General features: G+C 54.8%; 1 protein-coding gene and 1 pseudogene across 1 annotated transcript; both read left to right on the plus strand.

The window, feature by feature from the left end:
• Positions 1-159: 159 nt before the first annotated feature.
• Positions 160-6,026, plus strand: LOC121367094 (sperm protamine P3-like; the record flags this gene model as incomplete). Its single annotated transcript, XM_041491258.1, has 2 exons — positions 160-278; positions 5,979-6,026. Coding segments are annotated over 2 exons (167 nt in total), but the record flags the coding sequence as incomplete, so codon positions are not given.
• A 1,752-nt stretch (positions 6,027-7,778) lies between these two features.
• LOC121367095 lies at positions 7,779-10,291 on the plus strand (annotated as a pseudogene).
• The last annotated feature ends 478 nt before the right edge of the window (positions 10,292-10,769 follow it).

Consider the following 10,769-nt stretch of genomic DNA (forward strand, 5'->3'; position numbering starts at 1 on the left):
GGAAAAAAAGGGGAAAAAAAGGAGAAGAAAGGGGGAGGGAAAAGGAGAGAAAGAAGAAAGGAAAAAGGGGAAAGAAGAGGCAAAAAAAGAGAGGAGAGGGAAAAGAGGGGGGGGAAAGAGAGAAAAGGAAAAAGGGGAGGAAAAAGGGGGAAGGAAAAGGAGGAGGGAAGAAGGGAAAAGAGGGAGGAGAAAGAAAGAGGAAAAAAAAAGAAGGAAGGAAAAGAAGGGAGAGGGGGGGGGAAAGAGAAGAAGGGGAAGGAGGGGGGAAGGGGGAGGAAGGAAGAAGAGGAACGAAAGAGAAAAAGAAAAAGGAAAAAAAGGGGAAGGAAAAGAGGGAAGGGGAGGAGAAGAAAAAGGGAAGAGGGGAAGAAAAGAGAGAAAAAAAAAGGGGAGAGGGAGAGAAAAAAAAAGAGAAAGAAGGAGGAGAAGAAAGAAAAAAAAAAGGAGAAAGGGGGAAAAAAGGGAGGGAAGAAAGAAAAAGGAAAAGAAAGGGGAAGAGGGGGGAAAAAAAGAAGGGGGGGGAGGAAAAAAAAGGGGGAAGAGGAAAAGGGAGGGGGAGAGAAAGAGAAGAGAGGGGAGAAAAGGAAAGGGAAAGGGAAGGGAGGGGGAAGAAAAAGGGAGAGGGGGAGAAAGGGGAAGGGGGAAAAAGAGGGGGGGGGAGGGGGGGGGGGAAGGAAAAAAAAAAGGGAAAGGGAAAAAAAAAGAAGAAAAGAAAAAAGGGGAAGGGAAAAAGGGGGGAAGGGGAAGGGGGGAAAAGGGGGGAAAAGAAAGGGGGGGGGGAAGGGGGGAAAGGGGAAAAAGGGGGGAAAGGGGGAGAAAAAAAAAAAAAAAAAGGGAGGGGGAAAAGAAGAGGAGGGAAGGGGGAAGGAAAGGGGAGAAAGAAAAAAAAGGGAAGAAAAAGGGGGGAGGGGAGAGAGGAGGAAGAAAAGGAAAAGGGAGGAGGGGAGAGGAAAGGGGAAGGGAAAAAAGGGGGGAAAGGAAAGAAAAAAGAGAGGGGGGGGGGGGGAAAAAAAAGGAAGGAGGGGGGGGAAAAGGGGGGAAAAAAAGGAAAAAAAGAAAAAGGGAAAGGAAGAAGAGAGGGGGGGGGGGGGGGAGAAGAGGAAGGGAGAAGAGAAAGGGGGGGGGGGAAAAAAGGGGGAGGAAGGGGAGGGAAAAGGAAAGAAGGGGGGGGGGGGGGAAGGAGAGAGGAGAAGGAGGGGGGAAAAAAGGGGAGGAAAAAGGGGGAGAGAAGGGAAGAGGGAAAAAGAAGGAAAGGGGGAGGGGGAGGAGGGGGGAAAGGGGAAGGGGGGGGGGGAAGGGGAGGGAGGAAAGAAGGGGGGAGAAAAAAAGAAGAAGAAAAAAAGAAAAAGGGGGGAGAGGAGGGGGGGAAAAGAAAGGGGAAAAGAAGAGAGGGAGGAGAGGGGGGGGGGGGGAAAAGAGAAAAAGGGGGGGGGGGGAAAGGAAGGGAAAAAAAAAAAGAAAAGGGAAAAAAGAGGGGAAGAGGGGGGGGGAAAGAGAAGGGGGGAGGAAGAAAAAAAAGAAAAAAGAAAAGGGGGGGGGAAAGAAAAAAGGAAGGGGGAGGAAGGAGGAAGAAGAGAGAGAGGGGGGGAAGGGGGAGGGGGGGGGAAAAAGGAAGAAAGGGAAAAGGAAGGAAAAAGGAGAGGAGGAGAAGGGAAAAAAAAAAGAGGGGGAAGGGGGGGAGGGGGGAGAAGAGGGAAAGAAAGAGGGGGGAGGGGGAGGGAAAAAAGGAAAAAAAAAGGGGGAAAAGGGGGGGGGGAGGGAAGGGAAAAGGAAAGGGAAGGAGAAGAAAGAAGGGGGGGGAAAGGAAGGGGGGGGGGGAGAAGAAAAGAAAGGGGAGAGAAAGGAAGGGGAGAAGGGGGGGAAGGGGGGGGGGGGAAGGGAAAAGGGGGGAGGGGAAAGGGAAAAAAAAGAGGAAGAAAAAGGAAAAAGAAGGGGGAAAAGGGAAAAAGGAGGGGGAGGGGGGAGGGGGGGGAAGAGAAAAAAGGGGAAGGGAAGGGGGGGGAAAAGGGGGAAAGGGGAAAAAAAAGGGAAAAGGGAGAAAGGGAGAAGGGGGGGAGAAAAAAAAAGAAAGGGAAAAAAAGGGGGGGGGGGGGGGAGGGGGGGAAAAGGGGGGGGGGAAAAAAAAAAAGAGGGGAAGGAGAAAAGGAAAAAAGGGGAGGGGGAAAGAGGAAGAGGAAGGGAGAAAGAGGGGGGGGGGGGGGGGGGAGGGGGGGGAGGAGGGGGGAGGGGGGGGGGGGGGGGGGAGAAGGGGGAAAGGAAAGAAAAAGAGGGGGGGGAAAAAGAGAGAAAAAAAAGGGAGAAGGGAAAAAAAAAGAAAGAAGAGGGGGGGAGGGGGGGGGAAGGGGGAAGGGGGGGAAAGGGGAAAAGGGGGGAGGGGGGGGAAAAAAAAAGGAAAAAAGGGAAGAGAAAGAGGGGGAAAGAAAAAGGGGGGGGGAAAAGGGAGGAAAGGGAGGGAAAAAAAAAAAAAAAAAGGAAAGAGGGGGGGGGAAGGAAAGAAAAGGGGGGAGAGAAAAAGGGGAAAAAAAAGGGGGGAAAGAAAAAAAGGAAAAAAAAAAGGGGAAGGGGGGAGGGGGGGGGGAAAAGGGGAAGAAAAAAAAAAAGAAAAAAGAAGGAGGGGGGAAGGGGGGAGAAGGGGGGAGAAAAGGGGGGGGGGGGAAAGGGAGGGGGAAGGGGAGGGGGGGGGGAGGGGAGGGGAAAGGGGGAGGGGGGGGAAAGGGAAAAAGGGGGGGGGGAAAAAAAGGGGGGAGAAAGGGGGGGAAAAGGGGGGGGGGGGGGGGGGGGGGAGGAAAAAGGGAAAAAAAAGGGGGAAGGGGGGGGAGGGAAGGGGGAAAAGGGGGAGGGGGGGAAGAGGGAAAAAGAGGAAAGAGGGGGGAAAAAAAAAGAAAGAGAGGGGGGGAAGGGGGGAGGGAAAAAAAGAGGAAAAAAAAAGGGAGGGGGGGAAAGGGGGGGGGGGAAAAAGAAGGAGAGGGGGAGGGGGGGGGGGGGAAAGAAAAAAGGAAAAAAAAAAAGGGGGGGGGGGGAGGGAGGGGAAAAAAGGGGGGGGGGGGGGGGGGGGGGAAAAAAAGGGGAAAGAAAAAAGGAGGGAGGGGGAGGGGGGGAGGAAAAAGGGAGAGGGGAAGGGAAAGAAAAAAAAAGGAGGGAAAAAGGGGGGGAAAAAAGGGGAAAAGAAAAAAGAGGGAAAAAGGGAAGGGGAAAGGGAAAAAAAAAAAGGGGGGGAGAGAAAGAAGGGGGGAGGAGAAGGGGGGGAAAGGAAGGAAAGAAGGGGGAAAAGGGGGGAAGGGGGGGGGAAGGGGAAAAAAGGGAAGAGGGGGGGAAAAAAGGGGGAAAAAGAGGGAGGGGGGGGGAGAGGGAGAGAAAGGGGGGGGGGGGGGGGGGGGGAAGGAAGGGAAGGGGGGGGGGGGGGGGGGAAAGAAGGGGGGGAAAAAAAAAAAAGGAAGAAAAAAAAAGAAGGGAAGGGGAGGAGGAGGAAAAAGGGGAAAGGGGGGGGGGGGGGGGGGGGGGGAGGGAAAAAAGAGGGAAGGGGAGGGGGGGAGAAAAAAAGGGGGAAAGAGGAGGGGGGGGGGGGAAGAAGGAAAAGAAAAAGGGAAAAGAAAAGGGAAAGGGGAAAAGGAGGGGAAGAGGGAAAAAAGAGGAGGGGGGGGGGGGGGGGGGAGAAAAAAAGAAGGGGAGAAGGGGGAAAGGGGGGGGAAGGGGAGGGGAAAGGGAAGGGGGGGGAGGAAAAAAAAGGGGGAAGAGAAAGGGGGAGGAAAAAGGAAAGAGGAGAGGGGGGGGGGGGGGGGAAGGAAAAAAAAGGGGGGGGGAGAAAGGAAAAAGGGGGAAAGGAGAGGGGGAGGGGAGGGGAAAAAGGGGGGAAAAGGGGGAGGGGGGGGGGGGGGAAAGGGGGAAGGAAGGGGGGAAGGAAGGGGAGAGGGGGGGGAGGAGGGGGAAAAGGGAGAAAAGGGGGGGAAGGGGAGGAAAGGGAAAAAGGAGAAAAAAAAGGGGGAAGGGAGGGGGGGGGAGGGGAGAGAAAGAGGGAGGGGGAAGGGGAAGGGGGGAAGAAAGGGGGAAAAGGGGGGGGAAGGGGAAAAAAGAAAAAAAAAAGGAGGAAAAAAAGGAGGGGGGGGGAGAGGGGGGGGGGGGGGGAGGGGGAGGGAAAGGGGGAAAAAAAAGAAGAAAGGGGAAGGGGGAAAAGGGGGAAGGGGGAGAAAAGAAAGGGAAAGGGGAAAAAAAGGGGGAAGAAAAGGGAAAGGGGAGAAAGAGGGGGGGGAAGGGGGAGGGGAAAGGGGGAAAAAAAAGGGGGGGAAGGGGGAGAAGGGGGGGGGAAGGGAAAAGGGGAGAAGGAAAAGAGGGGGGGGGAGGGGAAAGGGGGGGGGGGGGGAGGGAGGAGGGGGAAGGGGAAAGGGGAAGAGGAGGAGGGAAAAAAAAGGAAGGGAAAAAGAGAGAGGAGGAGGGGAAAAAGGAAAAGAGGGAGAAAAGGGAAGGGGGGGAAGGGAAAAAGAAAAGGGGGGGGGAAAAGGGGAAAGAAAGAGGGGAAAAAGGGAGAGAAAAAAAGAGAAAGAAGGGGGGGAAGGGGGGGAGGGGGGGGGGGGAAGGAAGAAAGGGGGGGGAGGGAAAGGGGGGGGGGGGAAGAAAAAGGGGGGGAGAGAGGAGAGAGAGAAAAAAAAGGGGGAAAAAAAAAAGGGGGAAGGGGGGAAGGAAAAAAAAAGGGGGGGAAGGAGAGAAAGGAGGGGAAAAAAAGAAGGGGAAAAAGGGGAGGGGGGAAGAGAGGGAAAAAAAAAAAAAAAGGGGGGGGGGGAGGGAGGGGGGGGAAGAAGGGAAAGGGGAAGAAGAGGGGGGAAGGGGGGGAAGAAAAAAAAAAAGAGGGGAGAAAAAGGAAAAGAAAAAGAAGGAAGGGGGAAAGGGGGGAAGGGGGGGGGGAGGAAGAAGGGAAAGGGGAGAAAAGGGAAAGAAGGAAAAAGAAAAAGAGAGGGGGGGAGGGGAAAGGGGGGGGGGGGAGAGGGAAGGGGGGAAGGAAAGAAGGAAGGAGAGGAAAAAAAAAAGGGGGGGGGGGAAGGAGGGGAGGGGGGGGGAAGGGGAAGGAAAGAAAAGAAAGGAGGGGGAGGGAAGAAAAGGGAGAGGGGGGGAGGGGGGGGGGGGGGGGGGAGGGGGGGGAAAAAAAAGGAAGAAGGGGAGAAAGGGAAGAGAGGGAAGGAAAAAAGGGGGAAAAGAGGAGGGGAGGGAAGGGGAAGGGAGGGAAAGGAGAGGGGGAAAAAGGGAGGGGGAAAAGAAGAAGGAAAGAAAGGGGGGAAGGGGAGGAAAAGAGAGGGGGGGAAAAAAAAGAAGGAAGAAGGGGGGGGGAAGGGGGGGAGGAGAAGGAAGGGGAAAGAGGGAGGGGGGAGAAAAAGAAGGGGGGGGGGGGGGGAGGGAAAAAAGGAAAAGGAGAGAGAGGGGAAAAAGGGGGGAAAAGGGGGGGGAAGAAGAGAAGGGGGGGAGGGGGGGGGGGGGGGGGAAAAAGGGGAGAAGGAGGGGGGGAAAGAAAGGGGGAAAAAAAAGAGGGGAAAAAAAAAAAGAAGGAAGAAAAAAGGGGAGAGGAAGGGAGGAAGGGGAAGGAAAGGAAGAGAAAAAAAAAAAAGGAGGGAAAGGGAAAGGGGGAAGGGGGGGGGGGGGGGGAGAAAAAGGGAAGAGGGGAGGGGGGGGGGGAAAAAAAAAAAAAAAAAAGAGAAGAGAAGGGGGGGGGGGGGGGAGAGGGGAAGAAAAAAAGGGGGGAAGGGGGAAAGAAGGGAAAGGGGGAAAAGGGGAAGGGAAAAGGAAAAAGGGGGAAGGGGGGAAAAGGGGAGGGGGGGGGGAGGGGGGGGGGAGAAGAAAGGGGGGGAAGAAGAAGAAGGGGGGGGGGGGGAGGGGGGGGGGGGGGAAGGGGAAGGGAAAAGGGGGGGAGGGGGAGAGGGGAGAAAGGGAAAGGGAGAGAGAGGGGAGAAGAGGGAGGAAAAAAGGAGAAGAAAAAGAAAGAAAAAAAAAGGGGGGGAAAAAAAGGGAAAAGGGAAAAGGGGGGGAAAAGGGGAAAGGGGGGGGAAAAGGGGGAAAAGGGAAAAGAAAAAAGGGAAGGAAGGGAAGGGGAGGAAGGGAAGAAAAAGAGGGAAGAAGAAAAAGGGGAAAGAAAAAAAGGGAAAAAAGAGAGAGGGGGAAAAAAAGGGGGGAAAGGGGGGGAGAAAGAAAAAGGAAAAAGGAAAGGGGGGGGGAGGGGGGGGGGGGGGAAGGGGGGGAAAGAAAAAAGAAAGGAGGGGGGAAAGAAGAAAGGGGGAAGGGGAGAGAGGAGGGGGAGGAGAAAAAGAAAGAAAAAAAAGAGGAGGAGGGGAAGAGAGGGAAAGAAGGGGAAGAGGAAGAGGGAGAAGGGAGAGAAAGGGGGGGGAGGAAAGGGGGGAAAGGGAAAAAGGGGGAAGGGGGGAAAAAGGGGAAAGAAGGAAAAAAAGGGGAGGGGGGGGGGGGAAAAAGGAGAGGGAGGGGGGAAAAGGGGGGGAAGGGGAGAAAGAGGGGGAAAAAGGAGGGGGAAGGGAGGGGGGGGGAGGGAAAAGGGAAGGGGGAGAGAAGGGGGGGGGAGAGAGGGAAGGGAGGAAGAGAAGGAAGAAAAAAGGGGAAAAAGAGAAGAAAGGAAAAAAGAAGGAAGAGGAAAAAAAAAAAAGGGGGGAAGGGGGGGGGAGGAAAAAGGGGGAAGGAGGGGGGAGGGGAAAGAAGAAGAAAGAGGGGAAAGGAGGGAGGGGAAAGGGGAAAGGGGGGGGGGGGAAAAAAAAGGAGAAAAGGGGGAGGAAAAAAAAAAAAAAGAAAAGGGAGGGAGAGAAGGGAAGGGGGGGGGGGGAGAAAGGGAAAGAGAAAAGGGGGGGGGGAGGGAAGGAGGGGGGAAGGGAGGAGGGAGAAGAGAAGAAAAAAGAGAGAAGGGGGAAAGGGAAGAGGAAGGGGAGGGGGAAGAGGGGGAGGAGGGAGGGAAAAGGAGGGGGGGGAAAAAAAGGGGAAAAAGAGAAAAGAAGAGGGGAAGAGAAAAAAAGGGAGGAGGGGAGGAGGGGGGAGGGGGGAAGGGGGGGAGGGGGGAAGGGGGGAAGAAGGGGAAAAAAGGGGGGAGAAAAGGGAAAGGGGGAAAGGGGAAAAGGAGAAAGGGGAGGAAAAAGAAGGGGAGGGGGGAGAGGGGGGGAAAGAAAGGGGGAAAGGGAAGGGGAAAGGGGAAGAAGGAAAAAAGAAGGGGGGAAGAAAAGAAGAAGGGAAGGGGGGAAAAGAAAAGGGGGGGGGGGGAGAAAAAGGGAAAGAAGGGGGGGAAAGGGGGAAGGGAAAGGGGGGGGGGAAGGGGGGGGGGAAGAAAGAAGAGAGGGGAAGAAGGAGGGGAGGAGAGAAGGGGAAGAGGGGGGAGGAGGGGAAGGGGGGGAGAAAAAAGGGAAAGGGAAGAAAGGAAAGAGGGGGAAAAGAGAAAAGGGGGGAAAAGAAAAAAAAGGAGGAGGGGGGGGGGGAAAGGAGGGGAAGAAAGGGGAGAGAAAGGGAGGGAGGGGGGAAGGGGAAAGAGGAAAGGGAAAGGAAGAGAAGAGGGAGAAGGGGAAAGGGGGGGGGGAGGGAAGGAAGGAGAGAAAGGGAGGAGGAGAAAAAGGGAAGGAAGGAGGGGGGGAAGGGAAGGGAGGGGGGGGAGGAAAGGGGGAAGAAAAGGAAAAAGGAGAAAGAGAGGAAGAAAGGGGAAAAAAAAGAGGGAAGAAAAAAAGGAGGGGGAGGGGAAGAGAGGGGGGGGGGGGGGGGGGGAGGGGAGAGAGGAGAAGGGAGAGAGGGGGAAAGAAGGGGAGAGGGGGGGAGGGGAAGAGGAGGAGAAAGGGGGGGAAAAAAGAAAGAAGAGGAAAAGAAAAGGGGGAGAAAGGGAAAGGGAGAAAGGAGAGGGGAAGGAGAAAAAAAGGGGAAAAAAGAGAGAGAAGAAGAGAAAAAAGGGAAAAAAAGGGAGAGGGGGGGAGGAAAAAAGGAAGGGGGAGAAAGGGGGAAGAAGGGAAAGAGAAGGGGGGGGGAGGGGGAGGGGGGGGAGGGGGAGGGGGAGAGAAAAAGGAAAAGGGGGAAAAGGAAGGGGGAGAAAGAAGGGGAGAAGAGAGGGGGAAAAAGGGAAGAGGGGAAAAAAAAAGGGGGGGGGAGGGGAAGAGAAAAGGGGGGGGGGGGAAGGGGGAGGAAAAAAAAAAAGGGAAAAAAAGGGAGGAAAGGAAAGGGAAGGGGGGGAAAGGAGGGGGGGGGGGAAGGGGAGAAGGGAAAAGGGGAAGAAAAAGGGGGGGAAAGGGGGGGAGAAAGAGAGGGAAGGGGAGGGGAAAGAGGAGAAGAAAAGAGGGGAAGAAGAAAAAAAGGAAGAGAGGGGGGGAAGAAAAAGGGAAGAAAAAGGGGAGAAGGGAGGAGGAGAGGGGGAGGAGAGGAGAGGGAAAAAGGAAGAGAAGGGAAAAAGGAGAAGGGGGAAGGGAAAGAAAAGAGGGGGGGGGAAAAGGGGGAGGAGAAGGGGGGAAAAGGAGAGAGAAAAGGGGAAAGGAGAAGAAAAAAGGGGGGGAAAGGGGGGGAGGGAAAAAAAAAAGAGAGAAAGAAAAGAAAAAGGGGGGGAAGAGAGAGGAGAGGGGAAAAGAAGGGGGGAGGGGAGAGGAAAAGGAAAAGGGAGGAAAAAGGGGGAAGAAGAAGGAAAAAAGAAGGGAAAAAAGGGAAAGAAGAAAAAAGAAAAGAGAAAAGAAAGAGAGGAAAGGGGGGAGGAAGAAGGAGAAGGAGGGGGAAAGAAAGGGGGGAGAAAAGCGGAGGGGGGAGAGAAGGAGAGAGAAGAAAAAAGAAAGGGAAAAGGGGGGGAAGGGGGGGGGGGGAAAAGGGAAAAGGGAGGGGGGAAGAAGGGGGAGGGGGGGAAGGGGAGGGAAAGAGGGGGAGGGGGGGAGGAGAGGGAGAAAAGAGGAGAAGAAAGGAGAGAAGAAGGAAGGAACAAAGAAAAAAGAGGGAAAAAGGAGGGGAGGGGGAAGAGAAGGAGAAAGGAGAAGGGAAGGAGGGAAAGGGAAGGGGGAGGAGAAGGGGAGAGGGGAGGGGGGAGGAAGGGAAGAGGAAAGAAGGGGAGAAAGAGGGGAAAGAGAGGGAAAGAGAGAGGGGAGGAAAAGAGGAAGAGGACTGGGAAGGAGGAAGAGAAGGAGGGGGAAGGGGAGAGGAAGAAGGGAAGAGGGGAAGAAGAAGAAAGAAGAGAAGGGGAGAAGGAAAGGGAAAGGAAAGGGAGAGAAAAGAGAAAAAGAAGGGGAGGGGAGGGGAGAAGAAAGGGAGGGGGAGGAAGGAGGAAGAGGGGAAAAAGAGAAGAGAAAAAAAAGAAGGAGAAAGGAAAGAAGGAGGGAAAAAGGGGAAAAAAAGAAGGAGGGGGAAGGAGGAAAAAAGGAGAAAGAAAAGAGGGAAGGAGAGAGGGGAGGAAGAGGAGGGAAAGGGGGAAGGGAAAGGGAGGGGAGAGGAGAGGAAGGAGAAGGGGAGAGGGGGGGAGGAGAGAAGGAGGAAAAGAGGGGGGGGCGAAGGAAGGGGGGGGAAAAGAAGAGAAAAGGAGAAGGGAAGAGGAGAGGAAAAGGGGGAGAAGAAGAGGGAGAGGAGAGGAAGGAGGGAGGAGGGAAAAAGAAGGGGGGAGAAAGGGAAAAAGAAAAGAGGAAAGGGAAAAGGGGGGGGAGAAGGGGAAAGGGAGAGAGGAAGAAAGGAAAGAAAGGGGGAGAAAGAAAAGGGAGGAGGAGGAAGAAGAGACAGAAGGGGGGAGGGAGGAGAAGGAGAGAGAAGGAGAAAGGGGGAAGGGGGGGAGAGGGGGGAGGGGGGGAGAAGAGAAAGAGGGGGAGGAGAGGGAGGAGAAGAAGACGAGGGGGGGAGAAGAGGAGAGAAAGGGGGAAAAGGGGGAGAAGAAGAAGAGGAAAGGGGAGAGGGGGGAAGAGAAGGAGAAGAAGAGGAGAGGGGGAGGGAAGAGAGAAGGAGAGAAGAGGAAGAGAAGAAAAAGACCGGAGAAGAGAGAAGAGGGAGAGGGAGGAGGGAGAAGAGGGGGAGGAGAAGGGGGGAGGGAGAAGAAAGGGAAAGGAAAAAGAGAGAAAGAAGGAAGAAAGAGGAGAGGGGGGGGAGGAGAAGAGAGGGGGAAGAGAAAGAAAGAGGAGAAGAAAGAAGAAGGAAGGGAGAGGAAGGAAGGGAAGGAAAAGAAGGAAAAGGAGGGAGGAAGGGGAGAAGAAGAAGGAGAAGAAAGAAAAAGAAGGGGGGAGAGAAAGAAGGAAAAGGAAGAGGAGGAAGGGGGAAACGAGAAAAGAGGGAAAGAAGGGAAAGGAAAGAGGGAAACGAGGAAGAAAAGAGAAGAAGAGAAGAGGAGGGGGGAAGAGAGAAAAAAAAAGGGGGGGGGGAGGGAGAGGGAAGAGAAAAGGGGGGAAGGAAAGAGGAAGAAGGGAGAAAAAAAAGGAGAGGGAAAGGGAAGGGGGGAGAGAAGAAGAAGGGAGAAAGGAGAAGGAAAGGGGGAGGGGAAGAAGGAAAGAAAGGAAAAGGGGAAAAAAGGGGGAGGAGGGGAAGAGGGAAGGGGAGGAGAAGGAAGAGAAGAGAGAAAAAAAGGAGAAAAGAGAAAAGGGAGAGGGGAAGAAAAAAAGGGAAAGAGGAAGGGGAAGAGAGGAGAAGGGAAGAGAGGAGAGAAGGGGAGAGGACGGAGGGAAGAAGGAATGAAGAGGAGAGGAGGGACAAGTATTTTATCTTTCCGGCGGAACCATTCGAACTGAATGCATGATTAACAAAAATGGTGTCAAAGTGACATTATCAAAACGAACTATCAAAATACGAGGACGGAACGGGGACGGAAG

The sequence above is a fragment of the Gigantopelta aegis genome, unplaced genomic scaffold, assembly GCF_016097555.1.
Source record: "Gigantopelta aegis isolate Gae_Host unplaced genomic scaffold, Gae_host_genome ctg8998_pilon_pilon, whole genome shotgun sequence".
Lineage (NCBI taxonomy): Eukaryota > Metazoa > Mollusca > Gastropoda > Neomphalida > Peltospiridae > Gigantopelta > Gigantopelta aegis.